The sequence below is a fragment of the Mus caroli genome, unplaced genomic scaffold, assembly GCF_978045245.1.
Source record: "Mus caroli unplaced genomic scaffold, Mus_caroli_1 scaffold_8, whole genome shotgun sequence".
NCBI lineage: Eukaryota > Metazoa > Chordata > Mammalia > Rodentia > Muridae > Mus > Mus caroli.
This window is the reverse complement of record NW_028227263.1, coordinates 43,031,177-43,049,645: the sequence shown is the minus strand read 5'-3', so window position 1 is coordinate 43,049,645 and position 18,469 is coordinate 43,031,177. Positions and strand designations below refer to the sequence as shown.

General features: G+C 36.2%; 2 protein-coding genes across 2 annotated transcripts; one reads left to right on the top strand and one right to left on the bottom strand.

The window, feature by feature from the left end:
• Nucleotides 1-918: 918 nt before the first annotated feature.
• Nucleotides 919-4,917, bottom strand: LOC110298005 (olfactory receptor 52Z1P-like). Its single transcript, XM_021167061.1, has 2 exons — nucleotides 4,899-4,917; nucleotides 919-1,883 (listed from the first exon to the last, which is right to left on the bottom strand). Exons 1-2 carry the CDS (start codon nucleotides 4,915-4,917, stop codon nucleotides 919-921), a joined length of 984 nt encoding a protein of 327 aa, XP_021022720.1.
• Nucleotides 4,918-10,697: 5,780 nt separating this feature from the next.
• Nucleotides 10,698-11,648, top strand: LOC110299460 (olfactory receptor 52P1-like). The gene has a single exon (XM_021169162.1). The coding sequence runs from the start codon at nucleotides 10,698-10,700 to the stop codon at nucleotides 11,646-11,648; it is 951 nt and encodes a 316-aa protein (XP_021024821.1).
• The last annotated feature ends 6,821 nt before the right edge of the window (nucleotides 11,649-18,469 follow it).

Genomic DNA, 18,469 nt, shown 5'->3' with positions numbered 1-18,469 from the left:
GGCTTCCTTATAACTATCCAACGCATAGTGTTCAAGCCTTGAAAACACCCCCCACACACACACACCCACACACTCACACACACACAGACACACACACACACACACTTAGCAGGTTCTATTTACCTATATTTGCACATACACAGACACGCATAAATAGGTATGTACCAAACATAATCAAAGGTCAAAGAGGTTATTGATTTAAGACCGGGTGACTAGGAGGATTTTGGGGAAGGTAGGGAAGGCAGGGAGGAAATAAAAGAAAGTCATATAACTCTGTTTAAATTAAAACATTAGAAGTTAAAACAATAAAGCAATGTATTTTATGCATAGGCTCTATACATAAAGTGTATATTGGGGAGTTTGTTATATATGACCATTGAGATTAATTATTTGATTAATTGAATTGTTTATCTGGTGATTATTTATGAATTCATTCATTTCTGTTGTTCTTGAGATTGGTATAATTAGTAATTTCTGGCTTAGAAAAGCTATTATTTTATTCTCTCTATGGATAACTGACATAGAATAATACATATAGCATAAAACATTTAACTCACTTTAGTATGCTGATTCCCCCTTGATTACTGTAATATGTTGATATATTCCTCAAAGGTACTTATATTTCCTGTTATCTTCCTATTTATGTCATAACAATAATTTTTGCAAGTAATATATATTCCATAATTTTATTATTTTAAATTTTTATGTTTTTTTACTTAAATTTTCATACAATATATTTTATTATAGTCTCCCCCCCATACCAATTCCTCCAAGATTCACTCTACTGCCCTATACATGCAATTTATATTCTTTCTCTTTTGAATCCCATTGAGTGTTTTTATTGAATGTTATATGTTTCAGAGCTAGATCTAAGCAGATTGTTTCGGATTTTCATTTAAGCCTCATTTTTTATTTGAATTACCTGTTCTTTGCTGTTTCAATAGACTTGAATAATGTTTGAGAACAGGTTCCTACTACTCGCATCCTAATCTCTTTGGTCTTTATTCCATAAACAATGGGGTTCATGGTTGGGGGTATCAGTAGATAGAGATTTGCCAGGAGGATGAGTGTATGCCTGGACACATGGTGCCCAAAGCGATGGGTAAAGAAAGAGAAAAAGGCCAGTGTGTAGAATATTAAAATGACGCAAATGTGAGCTCCACAGGTGCCAAAGGCTTTTGTCCGTGCTTCCTTTGATGGCAGTTGTAGAACACTTTTCAAGATTAGCCAGTAGGACAAGGAGATGAAGACAAAGTCCAGCCCTGTCGTGAGGAGAGCAGCTGAGAGACCATAAATGCTATTTAAGGTAAAGCTGTTGCAAGCCAACTTGGCAATGCCCATGTTCTCACAGTATGTGTGACGGATAATGTTGTTTTGGCAAAAGTCCAAACGGAGAATAAGTAGAACACCTGGAGTAACAACAGCCACACTCCGAGCTATCAGCGCCAGCCCAACTTTACCAATGAGAGAGCCTGTAAGCAGGGATGTATAATGCAGTGGAATGCAGATAGCCACATAGCGATCAAAAGCCATAGCCAGTAAGACAGCAGATTCAGAGAGAAACAGAGCATGGACAAAAAACATCTGTGTGAGGCATGCAGGGAATGTGGCTTCCAAGGGGCCCTGCCAGAAAATAAGCAGCATTTGGGGTACCGTGACAGTACAGAGGAGGACATCATTGAATGCCAACATGGCCAGGAAGAGATACATGGGTTCATGGAGGCTCCTGTCATAGACCACCACTGCCATGACCAGCACATTTCCCAACACAGCCAAGACATACATGAAGCTGAAAGGTATGGACATCCAAATCTGAATATCTTCTAATCCTGGCACACCAGTAAGCAGAAAGAAAGTGAGCTGAGTAGGTGTAGTGTTGAGTTCTATAAAAGAGAGGTGTGGAAAATTTTATTACATGAGAAAAAAAGATCCAGAGTAAACTGCTTCAATGTATTAATGATAGTGAAGTCCCAATTAGTTTTGGTGTGATGAAGAGAAAGGAGTGGAAACCATAAATGAGGTCATTAGAAGTGGGCTAGTGTATGGAATGCTCTTCTGACGATCCCTTTTGCAGAATAATTTCCTTTGAAACTGTGGATAAAGCTGTTGCAAGCCATTTTCTGTGACTATAAAACACTCATTTTCTGTGATTGATGCCATCTGTTACAGCCAAATGATTATATTTGGTTTTTGTACTTTTATTCTAAATGTCTATATCTGTTAAATAATAACTACAAAAGTCATGGTTTTCTTTATTGCTCCATCTCAGTAAAGGCTGGAAAGAATATCACATTTATTTAAAAGATCACCTGGTATATAACTGGCAGCAATTGCCTGATAATCCTTTAAGATTCTAATTCCTTTTAAAGTAATAAATTGTGTACTCTTTTTCTTCTCCCCTTCCTGCTTCCCTCTCTCCCTTTCTCTCTATATTTATACATGTGCATATTTATGTGTATGCATGTGTGTATGTGTGTGTATGGGGGTGTCATGCATGGTATGTCATGATATACCATGGTATACAGTGCCTGCAAAGGTCAGAAAACAACTTTCAGGGCCCCATTCAATTTTCTTTGGTGAGCCATCTCATGGGCCCCAAGAGAGAAATTCTTATTTTCTATTTGAAAATTGGGAAATGTTTTTATTGTTGCCCTAATTTTTTACTATCAAAAGGAATAATTTGATTCACTTGTCTCTCATTCAAATTCTCAAAGACAATAACTGAACAAACCTAAAATTTAAAGTACATTGCAAAAGTTAAATTATTCATCCACAAATTAATACTGCTGCTCAAGAATCAGAACATAAAGTCAGATAGAAGTTTAATCCACTGTAGATTGTCATTTAGAACAAGCCACAGCAGAGAGTCAAGGCTCATCACTACTCGCTACCTAACACTGTTGGGGCTCTCCACGGAGAAGAAGAGAAATATCTATTTTCATTCAGATCCATCAAGAGAAAAAATGAGAATGTACTAATATTTTTATAGCCACGAGTCTTCTTTTTATAATGTTATTGAAAATTGTAATGATACCAAGGGCTATGCAGCAGGAATGACAAATGGCTGTAGACTAATGGAATGCAGCCCACAGATTATCAGAGCTACATGGATGAGCCTCCATGTGACACGGAACCAGGGACTGTTTCCTGTGGACTGCATGCTGTTGTGGAATTCTTCTCTGATTTGCTACATTCACATCTGCCTTAATCTAAGAATTATAAGAAAACTTTAAGGGGGTTCCAAATCTCTCATTTGGCAGTATTTCTGGCACTCATGATAATCTCTTTTAGGCATTGCTGATAAAGCAGATTAATAATTCAATCACTAACCTAGAGAAGAACTTAGAAACATAGATTGTCAACAATGACTCCCACCCTTAGAAAATATTTGGAAAAATAAAATTGTTAGTGAAGATAGGTTGAGATGTTTTTACCACTGGCTCTGATAGAAAAAAACAAATCTTAGGGAACAATTTAAAATTCAGAAAGACACACTCTTTTAGTTAAGCTAGGGACCCTTTATGGTCAGGGAGCAAGAACAGTGGCAACACTGTGTGACATGACTCTCACTGAGGCTGGACTAGTGATAATTGACTTTTTTTACACCCATTTTTGTCCTCAGCTTCCTGATATGATTTGTTAAGAATTGCTGATGAGTAGATAGGCATTTTGAGGTTTTAGGATAGATATGATTGATTCTTATGTAAAAGTTTAGATTTGCGATTTTTTAAGATTCTTACAAGATTACTTTTAAAGATAAATAATGAAATAATTACTTCTTTCTTTGTAACTGCAAAATGTTGCCTACAAGTAAGAGAAACGGACTAAGAAAATTATCTTGCTTGCTTGCATTTTGTTAATCTTTAACAAGTTGCTTGGTTACAAATGTACGTTAGTTTGGGGAAATAAGCGTGTTTTCTTTACCTGCATGATGTAATTTAATTTCTTGTAAGGGCATTGGAAAATACACTATTTTTTCATAGTCATTTACTAGAAGAAAGCTAAACTATAACCACATTGTAATTTTATACTGCTTGAAAGATTTTGCTGGGATATATAAACTATGGAAGAAAGAATAAAGTATGGTGGCTGGAACACTATTTCTCTCCCATCCATCAACTCTATGTGTATGTGTGAATGGGGCCTAGAACATTGTTCCTTCCATTAACCAAGTGTGTATGTATGCATATTTGTAAAGTTTGTGTGAGAGACTGGAGCATCTGTCAACTATGTGTATGTGTAAGGTTGGTGTGAATGGGGACTTGAATGTCCCTTTGTCTTTCTTTTGCTCTCTTAATTTCTTTCACTTTCTTCTCTGTATTTCCACTTTTTCCCTCTTGCCTTACATGTAATAAGGAATAAACACATTTATTTTCTTTTATACTTCAGGGACACACACATGAAATAGATAATTCTTTTCAATAGAAGCAGGATAATTATTTCATAAGATACCATTAGGTCCACTTTTTCCTCAAACACATGAGGTAGAAAACTTGCACTCTCTAGCTTTGTTTTATCACAAAAACACAGAAAATATCAGATATTTAAGTAGAGGACAGACCACATAACACACTAGTAACTGCCATTATAGTTTTAAAATGATAACATTTGGAAACATTTATGCATGCTTACTAATAAGCCTTTTTCCAAAATTAAAACAATCTTTTCATGCAATGAAATATAAGGATACCAACTACTTTTCTTAGTCCACTATGCCAGTTTTGTATATGCAGAATTCCAGCCATTTAATAATATACAAATTTACAAATCCAGAAATGATAGTTTTCAGAATCTATAGTTTTAACCATTGAAGGATTATAATTTGCCTTGTGAGTTCATAGTTTTTCTGAGTCAATAAAACATTAGAGAAGGAAAGGTTTGTAAACTATGTTAATTACCTTTTATTGTGATATCCATAAAGCTTGTGTGAAATAGCCAAGCCCTACTGATATGAGCACAGAGGCGAGTTGTACATATACCTCTCTGTATTTCACACTGATAATATTAACATCAACCAAGGGAATAGCATCTACCTGGATAGAGAGGTCATTTGAGAATTATTTTCACTAAGTAATTCTTTCCACAGCTGAGACCACAGATAGAATTTGGTTATCTGACTTGATCATGCCTTTCATACCTCTGAAGTGATAATTTGATATTGTGAATTGTACTATTTTTAACCCATAATAAATAGCTTTGCAAAGTGTCTGTACATTTTTCAATGTTCAATCCTCATATAATAGTATAAATATACAATTTTCCCATTCCATATCTGCTATGAAACATGAATGCCTTCTGCAACAGAATGAAACTTCCGTAAGTTCCTGTATCTATTTCAATAAAATACTAGATGTCTCTTAGTGCAATTTTTGCGTGTGGTGATGAGGGAGATGTACAATGTGGTATTTGAAGAACTCACACATTAGTGTAGATTGAAAAAAATTTAGAAGGCTAGGTATGTTGTCCAAGGCCTTTACTCTCACAACTTGGGATGCTGAGGCAGGTGGATCTCTATGGATTTGAAGTAATGCTGTTCTATATAATGAGTTTTAGGCTATCCAGGGCTAGAAAGTGAGATTCCATCTTAGAAAACCACTAAATAAAAAATAGTAATAGATTATATTCTATTGAACAGTTGTATGTTTGTATAAAATGTAAAAAAATTAAACAAAAAGTATTCACAAATAGGAATGACAAAGTGAAGGTGGGAAGGTTCAGAGAATTTGTCAGATGATACTCAGGTGTATCAACTGTCTCCATGTGATTCTGTTCTCTAACAACATGAGCTTAATCCATGTCATGAACCATGTATGTTTATATTGAAATGTTTTAAACTTTTGGTCACATGAGAATAACTACACTCATAAAACAATCTGATATATATATATATATATATATATATATACATATATACACACATAAAGAAAATGACTAATTTCATTGTCAAAAAATTCTCTTTAGTTCTATAGGTATAAATTCATTCATAAAATTTATCTCGCCACATAAAACTAGGTACAATAAAGAAATTACTCCTGTTCATTTTTATTTGATTTTCATTTTGCTGTTATAATTGAAAATATGTTTATTTTGTCACATTAAGCTTCTATATGAAACACAAAATTTATAACATGAATTTTAAAATAAAATTCTTCCATTTGCAGAAGGTATTGATTAATGAAAAGTCTCATAAATCATTAAAGTTCTAAGAATAGGTGGCTATTATGTCCTTGTCTCTAAATTGGTCATCAATATCACCTTCTCCAAGGCCCAGGAATAGGGCCCCAAAAGATTTCAAGAGCCTGAAGATAGGGCAGAAAAATTTACAGAACTCTGTCTTTAGATTATGGCGTGTCCTTTAAAATTATAGACACACTGCAGCCATGGTTACCTACATAAAATATTTGTGTGTGTGTGTCTGTCTCTCTGTCTGTCGGTCTGTCTGTCTCTTGGTCTTTCTCTCAGCACACACATACATATGTACACATACAAACAAACACACATAACACACATGTAAGTAGAAGAGGGAGGATTAGTTGGTAAAGAAGAAAGCTTCTACTGGAGTAGGGGGGGGAGAGGGAACATTAAGGACATGAATCAGAACAAAATACATTGCTACATATATGAAGTTGATAGAAATAAAAAAAAATAGCAAAACAAGAAAAGAAAAGAGAGGGGAGGGGAGGGGAGGGGGAGGGAGGGGAGGGGGGAGGGGAGGGGAGGGGAGGGGAGGGGAGGGGAGGGGAGGGGAGGGGAGGGGAGGGGAGAGGAGAGGAGAGGAGAGGAGAGGAGAGGAGAGGAGAGGAGAGGAGAGGAGAGGAGAGGAGAGGAGAGGAGAGGAGAGGAGAGGAGAGGAAAGGAAAAGGAAAGGAAATTTTCCTGACACCACTTCTTCCTTGAATCCAAATAAGCAACTTTTCCAAGCCTACCTAGAAACTTGCATACTATAGTTAATAAAATCCAATGCCTTCAAAAGCTCTACATTTAAATCCAAAAATTACAATGTGATTTTTCCTAAGAAATTAGTTCTTAATAAAAATTTCCACATATTATAAACATATGTGATTAACATATATTACTTGTACAAGGGAATGAGTCACATAACCATATGTACATTCAAGTATATCAATCACTCTGACCGCATTCACACTCCAAATTCCTTTCTTCCCAAATAGCTCCTTCTTTATGTATATGTGTATATGTGCATATGTATGTGTATATGTGTATATGTATATATATGTATGTATATATATATATGTGTATATATATGTGATATAAGTATAGGTCCAATCATATGGATTTGCTTGTGTTTGCGTTGCAATATTTGTTTTTAGGTGTACTACCATCCAGTCTACAATAATTACTATTAATTTAAAAATAATTATTCCCCTTGATATTTGTTTTGATATGATATCTGATAATCAATTGTCTTTCAGCAAACACTAAAGAGTTAATGGAAAGAAAGATCAACTTATCTCCCATAAAACTAAATGTCTATTTACTTTCTTTAATATTTTGATTCTTTTGCATGTTTCCCTGATACTATTTGTTAGTAAAGATGTTAAACAATCAATGTGAAGGGAATCTCCAGCATCCATAAATATATGACTTACATTTGTAGAGGTAACAAGATTTGTAAAATTATTCGACAAGGCTGTAAAATATCTGCAATAAATGAGGGTAGAAGATGTAACAAGAAACAAAGATCAAAGGGAAATTTTACTTCAGGAAAATCATAAATGCACAGTAGTTAGAGGTGAAACATTGGTCTAAATAAAAACAGAACTTCTAAATTTACATGAGAAAATGCAACCTTAGACTACTTTACTTTAAAAAAAATCTTGCATACTTCATTTTGAAATACCTAGCAAATTTCAGTCAGACAATTGAACATCTTTCTCTCTCTCTCTCTCTCTTTTTCTTTCTTTCTTTCTTTCTTTCTTTCTTTCTTTCTTTCTTTCTTTCTTTCTTTCTTTCTTTCTTTCTTTCTTTCTTTCGAGACAAGATTTCTCTGTGTAACCCTGGCTGTCCTGGAACTCACATTGTGTACTAGGCTGGCTGCAAACTCAGAAATCTACCTGCCTCTACCTTCTAGTGCTGGGAATTAAATATGTGTTCTCCCACCACCCACAGAATAAGATTCTTAAAATATAGTATTATCTTTATTGACACATAACTACCATACAAACTTATTGGGTATACTTTGTGTTGCTTCTAGACACATAAATATATGCAGAATCAAAATAAAATCAACAGTCAGATGATATTCTATCTGCCAACATACTTCCTCTCTTTCAATAGTGTTGGAATCTATAATACAGTGTTTTAGTTTTATTCATCTTACTTGGCAATGGTACATAGGATGTGTTCCTTCTAGGTGGATTCAATACAACAGTTAATAAAACTTCTTACCATATTTTCCTTCTACTCTTCCTATGGAGGAGTAACAAATCTATCTTCCTCCATGAGATCAGCTTTTCTAAGTGACTGATATGAGTGAGTGCTTAAGGATTTCTGTTTCTATACCTAGCTAATTTCACATAGTTTTTCTAGGAGTATCCTCTTTTTAAAATCTAACGGTGAGATTTCATTTTTTCTAGGTGTCTAAAGAAAATTTGTATATCTTAGGATAGTGCAAAGCCCCAAAGTTTACTCAGATAAAGCATCTGGGGAAAATATCAATAAAATTGAAATTGAATTTTGGAGAATGAAGATTATCACATCTTAACTGACAAACTTTGTGGAATGTTCATGGCCAAGCAGGGGACACTGCACTGCTCTGTGCTGCATGCTGCTCTAATCCCTTTCCCTGAGATCCTGAAGATCCCAAGGGATATTTTCACTGTTAATCAGAGGTGACTCCTGAGCATTGGACTAGAACATTAAAAGGAACCATAGCCACTGGATTTACAGAGTAAAGGCTATATTGTACAACAGGTATGTTTATATCATCTTCACTGTATCATCGGTCATATGGCAGTTATCCAGTAGAGAGAAGATAAAAGCAAGTTAGAAATCAATACTGAAAATGAAGAAACAGCATTGCACATTTGAACTCTAACTAATAGATATTTGAAGAATTTGATTTGATAGGGATGAAGTGATTTTTTTCCAAACACATTATTGTCCATTTGAAGAATTACATTACTTTCTGTTATGGGGTGATTACTAGTTATGTTACTCATGATACAAATATGAAAGACCATTTCAAGAAATCAGTTTGAAAGAATGAATTTTGGGTAATAGCTGTGAGTAAACTCTCCATCTAAGTATGGTCAGAGTCTGTAGAAAATGGATAGAAAAATATCTCTGACATGCTTGTGAAAGTATACAACATGCAAAAGCTTCTAGTTTGCCCTAAGAATAAATAAGTATCGATTTATTGGGTTTCTGTAAATTCCTTTCAGTGTTCCAAGTCTGATGTGTGGGACTGACAAGTGTATAGGAAAGGAACAAAGCTAAGAGGAGAGATAGTGACTGTTTATGACACATCAGCCAGCCTTAAGTGAAGCCAGGTGACAAGGATAATTTTAAGTCGTTTGATGTTTATGATTGGATGGTTATTGTTGCAACCAAATAAACTTTAGTCTCTTTCCTAACAGCTGTGCTTAAAATTGTGCCGTGTTATATCCAAATTATCAATTGTATGTTTGATGATCAGTCATCAGATGCCATTTTGAAGAGGCTAATCATGTTTAGTAAGTAATAAAAAGATGGTAACTGCAAAGTAACCTGTCTCCACGGACATGTTAAATATTAACACTGAGCCTTCTACACCAAAATTTTAAGTTTCTAAAATGAAACTGAAACCTATTGATTGCTTACTTTCCCAATAAGTAAGTTGGTAGAAATAACAGTGAAATTTCCCAGACGAGTTTTAATTGGTGTGATATAGATTTTCCCTGTGATTTAGCCTTTACACAGAGGAGGCAGGCTGTGTCTTTCTGATGGTAGATAATCACTAACCTCTCTATTGAGTACTCTCCCTCTTCCTATTTCCTAGCAAAGAACTTTCAATATGACCAACAGGCTTTGGTCTCTTTTCTCTGTGTTGCTTTAAGATTTCAGTGTCTTAAATCAAACACCTCTGCATGCAGAATCTTTTCTCTTTTACCAAGTGAGGAACTGCTCAATGCTAAAATAGAAAATGAAGTTAAGATTTAAAAATTTTTACACTTTCCCTCTCGAAAATATAAAATGTATAAATTTGGTGTTGACAGATGTTAAAGCAAATATTGTATATAATTTGATGTTTTTGGTTCTTAGTATATCTTCTTTGAATGGTCAACTATTTAACAATGGTAACAAAGAATAAAAGAAAAATGTTAATAGGATAGCATAATTGTTGGAACGTTTATATCTCCATCCATTATTTTAGTTCCTCCACCATCAATGGCTTAAATGCAAGATACTCTTATTTCAGTAGCTTTACTTTTAATACAAAAGTGAAAAATTTGCAGTAAGATTTAATTAGATCTTGAATTCATAAAATTTTGAAACAAAACGTAATGTACAATATTTCATCTTTTCTTTTGCAGATAAGGTTAATGCTGCTGCACAGGATGACATTTTGGAAACCTAGGCTAGAAATTCTGATTCAACACATAAATACCTTGAGTAAAGGCTTTGCAATGCTACCTCCCTGCTGAGGAGAATATCCTGATTATTATACAGTGTATTTTAAACACTTTAGTTTTAATATGGTAAATGATACAACACATCACTACATTTCATTTTTCTATCTGGTTGGTATTCCTGGCTTGGAAAATTTTCACTACTTGATCAGCATCCCTGTTGGCCTCCTGTTTCTCCTGACCCTGCTGGGGAATAGCATAGTCATTGCTACTATCAAGCTGGAGCCAAGTCTCCACCAGCCTATGTATTTCTTCCTTTGCATGCTGGCAATGAATGACATTCTTCTTTCCTGTTCCTCATCCCTGAAAATGCTTGGTATTTTCTGGTTTAATGAACACTGGATTGAGTTTGATGTCTGTCTAACACAAATGTATTTTATCCACACGCTTTGCATTTTTGAGTCAGCCATCCTGGTGGCTATGGCTTTTGATCGGTTTGTGGCCATTTGCATCCCACTGCATTACACAACCATCCTCACAACAGCCATGGTTATTAAGCTGGGTGTAGTTGGCTTGAGCCGAGCTCTGCTTATGGTTTTGCCATGCCCTCTTCTCATTAAGAGGTTGCCCTACTACACAGGCTATATAATCCATCATACCTACTGTGAGCACATGGCTGTGGTGAAGTTAGCCAGTGCTAACACTTTCATTAACAGAGCATACGGAATCTCAGTAGCCCTTTCTGTAATAACATTGGACATATGGCTCATAGCGGCATCTTACATAAAAATCCTTCAAGCAGTGTTCCGGCTGTCTTCCCAGAATGCCCGCTCCAAAGCCCTGGGCACCTGTGCTGCGCATGTCTGCACCATTCTTGCCTTCTACACACCTGCACTGTTTAGCTTCCTAACTCATCGCATTGGCAAGAATGTGCCTCCAAGTGTCCACATCATCTTGGCAAGCATGTACCTTCTAGTGCCCCCCACAGTCAATCCCTTGGTGTATGGTGTCAAGACAAAACAGATTCGAGATCGAGTGCTGAGCCTCTTTTCACACTTGAAAATTCCTGAATACTAAACCATTTAGATAACATTTGTGCTGGAAGAATATGTTTCATGATATAATGGGGTATTATCTAACCCTTATTTTATTGCTACAGTATGATGCTATTTCTCGTTTATGTTACCTTTTAAAGCGAACAGATTTATGGTGAGATGTAATGTTTCTGTATTTATCTAATTTTAATTTTATGTAAAATATGTCTGTTTATCACTTCATTCAGTATCTTAACATTATATAATTCTGATTACACATATATAATCCATCATTAAATATCTTTCTGTCAATATCTCTGTGTATACTACATATTAATGAAAAATTTCTAGGCAAAATAAATTCAATGATTTCAATTTTAGCTTCATATGTAGACTTTTGAATGTTGACACTGCAGTACTTTTTTTAAGAATAATTCTCAGAAGCTGCGTTCACCTGTATAACTGCTGTCTGCAACCTAAAGAGTGAACAAGCATTTTATATCCTTTATTAAATACAAGTATGATTTTTTTGCCTAATTTCATCAGATCATTTTAAAGCATTTTGTTTTTCCTTATGTCTTTGTTAAGAAAATCAACACTGACCATTTTTCTTTCTTTCACCAGGAAAGTAATTTTAGCTGGCTAATGGCTTCCTGAACATCTGGATAACCAGTAAAGATAGACAATGTACCTTTATTTGAAACAAAAACATTTGAAACAAGTATGTTGTGCTCTATAAGAATTTTAAACATGATTCTTCTGAGAAATTGAGAGGAGGTAGAAGACTTGAGTTTGTCTGAATAAAAAAACATACCAGAAAAGTTATTATTCACTCATCTGAAGTCTCAAATTACTTAATATATACCTAGTTTATTAAGGAAGTATTCAGACTAAGATGATACATGTTAACATGCAAATGAGAGAAATGAAAAGCACCATATTATAAAGATGTGGTAGAAATTGTTCTATCATTCTGGTAATCATTCCTACACTCTCTTGAAGAGAATACTGCTAGTGGAAAGTGTAACAGTATGGTGACAAAACTTTACCCCACCATTAGCATCTCTAAAGGGATATAAGAGGTACAATGCTAAACTTCTGTAGAATTTTCAATTAAACAAAAGGGAAATCATAAAAACAAAGCAATAAAATAAATTATGATTCAAAATTATTGCCTCAGGGTTCTAAGGCAAAAAGTCTGTAAGTATGGATAAAAATGAGAACAGATTATATATTGTATACAAAGATAAAATTTTCTCTAAATATCTGGTATTGCTTTAATGTACATTTTAAGTTGTTGTTAAGGAAAAGGTAAGAAGGAGTTGTACCCAGATAGAAAATCAGAGATTTTGTTTATTAATAATTGCAGTCACTTTTTTTCCTGAATTTATTATTATTATTTTATTAATAATTCAATTCATTAACATAACAAATGATATCCCACTACCTAGTTACTCCTCCACAAATTTCCCATCCCACATCCATCCTCTCCTCCCTCCCCTTTCCCTCTATGAGGGTGCTCCCACACACAACCCCCTCTCCCTTCCCATCACTCCTGTATCTTCCTATGCTAGGGCATCAAACCTCAAGGGTTCCCCTCCTATTGATGTCAGAAAAGATCATCCTGTGCTACATGTGTATCTGGAGCCATGGATCCCTCCTGGTACAGTCCTTGGTTGGTGGTCTAGTCCCTGGGAGCACTGGGTTGGCAGACCAGCAGATGTTGTTCTTCCTATGGGGTTGCAACTTCCATCTGCTCCTCCAGCCCTTCAGCCAGCTCACCACCAGTGTCCCTGAGCTCAGTCTGATGGCTGGCTCCAAGCCTCCACAGCTGCACAAGTCAGCTGCTGGCCGAACCTCCCAAGAAATAGCAACACCTGGTTCCTGTCAGCAAGTGCAAAGGTGTCAGGTGTGGTGTTGGCAGACAGGATAGATTCTCAGGTGTGGGGCAGTTCCAGGATGACTGTTCCTGCAATCTCCTCATTCCCCACTGCTACATATTTTTATTCAATTTCCTGACCCTCTGTACCTCTCTCAGGTCCCCTCCAGTACTTGACACTTCTCACCTTACTTCCTCCCTCTGCTCTCTCCCTCCCAGGTGACCCTCCTTCCATTTCTCACAATCAGCCTGTTCCCCCCACAATGCAGTATTGAAGCAACCACATCCTGGATTTCTTTCCTCTTAATTTCCATCTGGCCTGTGGATTGTGTCAAGGGCATTATGAGTTTTTTGGCTAATATCCACTTATCAGTGAATACATAACATGTGTGTTATTTTGTGAGTGGGTTACCTCACTCAGGATGATATTTTCTAGTTCCATCCATTTGCCTGCAAATTTCATGAAGTCATTGTTTTCATCACTATATATTACTCCATTGTGTATGTGTATCACATTTTCTCTGTCTGTTCTTCTGGTGAGGGACATCTGGGTGGTTTTTAGCTTCTGGCTATTATAAATAAGGCTGTTATAAACATAGTGGAGCATGTGTCCTTGTTATATGTTAGAGCATCTTTTGGGTATATTTCCAAGAGTAGTATAGCTGGGTCCTCAGGTAGAACTTTTTCCAATATCTGAGGAACTGCCAGATTGATTTTCTTTTTATTTTTTTAACTTATTTTTTTATTAGGTATTTTCCCCGTTTACATTTTCAATGCTATCCCAAAAGTCCCCCATACCCACCCCCCAATCCCCTACCCACCCACTCCCCCTTTTTGGCCCTGGGGTTCCCCTGTATTGGGGCATATAAAGTTTGCAAGTCCAATGGGCCTCTCTTTCCAGTGATGGCCAACTAGGCCATTTTTGATATATATGCAGTTAGAGACAAGAGCTCCGGGGTACTGGTTAGTTCATATTGTTGTTCCACCTATAGGGTTGCAGTTCCCTTTAGCTCCTTGGGTAATTTCTCTAGCTCCTCCATTGGGGGCCATGTGATCCATCCAATAGCTGACTGTGACCATCCACTTCTGTGTTTGCTAGGCCCAGGCATTGTCTCACAAGAGACAGCTATATCTGAGTCCTTTCAGCAAAATCTTGCTAGTGTATGCAATGATGTCAGCGTTTGGAAGCTGATTATGGGATGGATCCCTGCATATGGCAATCACTAGATGGTCCATTCTTTCATCACAGCTCCAAATTTTGTCTCTGTAACTCCTTCCATGGGTGTTTTGTTCCCATTTCCAAGAAGGGGCAAAGTGTCCACACTTTGGTCTTCGTTCTTCTTGAATTTCATGAGTTTAGCAAATTATATCTTATATCTTGGGTATCCTAAGTTTCTGGGCTAATATCCACTTATCAGTGAGTACATATTGTGCGAGTTCCTTTGTGATTGGGTTACCTCACTCAGGATGATGCCCTCCAGGTTCATCCATTTGCCTAGGAATTTCATAAATTCATTTTTTTAATAGCTGAGTAGTACTCCATTGTGTAAATGTACCACATTTTCTGTATCCATTCCTCTGTTGAGGGACATCTGGGTTCTTTCCAGCTTCTGGCTATTATAAATAAGGCTGCTATGAATATAGTGGAGCATGTGTCCTTCTTACCATTTGGGACATCTTCTGGATATATGCCCAGGAGAGGTATTGCGAGATCCTCCAGTAGTACTATGTTCAATTTTCTGAGGAACCGCCAGACTGATTTCCAGAGTGGTTGTACAAGCTTGCAATCCCACCAACAATGGAGGAGTGTTCCTCTTTCTCCACATCCTTGCCAGCATCTGCTGTCACCTGAATTTTTGATCTTAGCCATTCTGACTGGAGTGAAGTGGAATCTCAGGGTTGTTTTGATTTGCATTTCCCTGATGAATAAGGATGTTGAACATTTTTTCAGGTGCTTCTCAGCCATTTGATATTCCTCAGGTGAGAATTCTTTGTTCAGTTCTGAGCCCCATTTTTAATGGGGTTATTTGATTTTCTGGAGTCCATCTTCTTGAGTTCTTTATATATATATATTGGATATTAGTCCCCTATCCGATTTAGGATTTGTAAAGATCCTTTCCCAATCTGTTGGTGGCCTTTTTGTCTTATTGACAGTGTCTTTTGCCTTGCAGAAGCCTTGCAATTTTATGAGGTCCCGTTTATCGATTCTCGATCTTACAGCACAAGCCATTGCTGTTCTATGCAGGAATTTTTCCCCTGTACCCATATCTTCGAGGCTTTTCCCTACTTTCTCCTCCATAAGTTTCAGTGTCTCTGGTTTTATGTGGAGATCCTTAATCCACTTAGATTTGACCTTAGTACAAGGAGATAGAAATGGATCAATTCACATTTTTCTACATGATAATGGCCAGTTGTGACAGCACCATTTGTTGAAAATGCTGTCTTTTTTCCACTGGATGGTTTTAGCTCCTTTGTCAAAGATCAAGTGACCATAGGTGTGTGGGTTCATCTCTGGGTCGTCAATTTTGTTCCATTGTTCTACTTGTCTGTCACTATACCAATACCATGCAGTTTTTAATCACAATTGCTCTGTAGTACAGCTTTAGGTCCGGCATGGTGATTCCACCAGAGGTTCTTTTATCCTTGAGAAGAGTTTTTGCTATCCTAGGTTTTTTGTTATTCCAGATGAATCTGCTGATTGCCCTTTCTAATTCGTTGAAGAATTGAGTTGGAATTTTGATGGGGATTGCATTGAGTCTGTAGATTGCTTTTGGCAAGATAGCCATTTTTACAATGTTGATCCTGCCAATCCATGAGCATGGGAGATCTTTCCATCTTCTGAGATCTTCTTTAATTTCTTTCTTCAGAGACTTGAAGTTCTTATCATACAGATCTTTCACTTCCTTAGTTAGAGTCATGCCAAGGTATTTTATATTATTTGTGACTATTGAGAAGGGTGTTGTTTCCCTAATTTCTTTCTCAACCTGTTTATCCTTTGTGTAGAGAAAGGCCATTGACTTGTTTGAGTTAATTTTATATCCAGCTACTTCACTGAAGCTGTTTATCAGGCTTAGGAGTTCTCTGGTGGAATTTTTAGGGTCACTTATATATACTATCATATCATCTGCAAAAATTTATATTTTGACTTCTTCCTTTCCAATTTGTATCCCCTTGATCTCCTTTTGTTCAGATTGATTTTCAAAGTGGTTTTACCAGCTTACAATCCCATTAGCAATGGAGGAATATTCCTTTTTCTCTACATCCTCACCAGCCTCTGCTGTCCCCTCTTGTGATTGCTTTCTTCTCCCTCCCACCTCATGTGGTTGTTTTCTTCTCCTTCTCAAGTGGGATTGGGGCATCCTCACTTGGGCCCTTCTGCTTGTTAACCTTTTTGAGTTCTGTGGATTGTATCCTGGGTATTCTGTACTTTAATGCTTCTCAGCATTCAAGATTCCTCAGTTGAGAATTCTTTGTTTAGCTCTGTACCCTATGTTTGAATACGATTATTTTGTTCTCTGGAGTCCACCTTCTTGAGTGCTTTGTATATTTTAGATCTTAGCCCTCTATCAGAAATAGATTTTTTATATTTATTTCTCACTTTTATTTATTAATAATTTTATTTGTTTACATTTTAAATGTTATCCCCTTCCTGGTCTTCCTTTCATGAACCTCCCCACAACCCATTCTCCTGCCTTTTAACTCTAGGAGAGTGCTCCCACACACATCCACCCACCCACTCCTGCTTCACCACTCTAATATTCCCCTTCTTTGAGGCATTAAGCCTCCATAGCTCCAAGAGTCTTCCCTTCCAGTGATGTCATATGAGGCAGCCCTCTGCTACACATGTAGCAGGAGCCATGGACCAACGCATGTATACTCTTTGATTGGAGTTTAGTCCCTGGGAGCTCTGAAGGTTCTGGTTAATTGATACTGTTGTTCTTCCCAATAAACTTTCCTATTATAAGTAGCAAAATGAATGATCTTAAGCCCAAAATTTGAGATATTCAAAGAACTTATACTTAAATCCAACTTTAATTATATTTCATAAGTAAGCTTTATGAAATTTGCTGGAAAGACCACATCTGGTACTATTTATAATGGAATTAAGGCATTTAGGGAAATTAGAATGTGTTAGAGTTATTTTAATCCAGTGAAGCTATTCAATATATCTCTCCCATAGATTTCCCTAAAGTCTTATAACACAATCAAAAAGTACATATGAATAAAACAACAGAATTGCGTTGTTTGTTATTTTAATTACAAATAAAGCACATCAAATCATATAAAGAAAAAAGCACTTCCCTTGTAATCATATTATTGTAGTCAAAAGTTGACAATTCTCCTTAGATTTGTGTTAATTTTTAAATTTATGACATGGTAATATAGTTACAACATTTCTTCCTACGCAATTACAGTATATCATCCCACATTTTCAACTTTGCTTTTTTATTGTTACTTTATCTATGTACCAGAAAAAAAGAGAGAGAGAGAGATGATCTCAATAGGATCCAATGTCTTTTCCTGGCCTCCTGGAAGACTGCACACATGAGGTGCATAGGCATACATGCAGACTAAACACTCATACACACAAAATAAAACTAGTTAAAGTTTTTAAATAGGAAAAAGTCCGCGTTTTGTTTTGCAGCAGGGTGGCAAAAAGATAACACCAAGGTGTCATATGTTTCACAAAGCTCAAGAACAGGATTAGGGATATTTTCAACATAGAGAAATGATAAATGTTTGAGTAAATATCTTTAAACAGATTATAAATGTACCCAATACATGCATTATCAAAACATTTAATTTTTCCATCTCAACAGGGAGAATTGTAAGGTATCCATGTAGCAATCTGAATAACTTTAATTTAAACATTGAAAAACTGAATAATATTGCAGTTACATATCTGCATAAAAGTCTAAAAATCTGTCTTGTCATTTGTTGTTCTTGTAGAACCTGGAAAATGGGTATGTATCATATATTATTTC

Excerpts from the sequence above, each read along its gene's own strand:
- LOC110299460 (XM_021169162.1), top strand. The coding sequence starts at position 10,698 with ATGGTAAATGATACAACACATCACTACATTTCATTTTTCTATCTGGTT.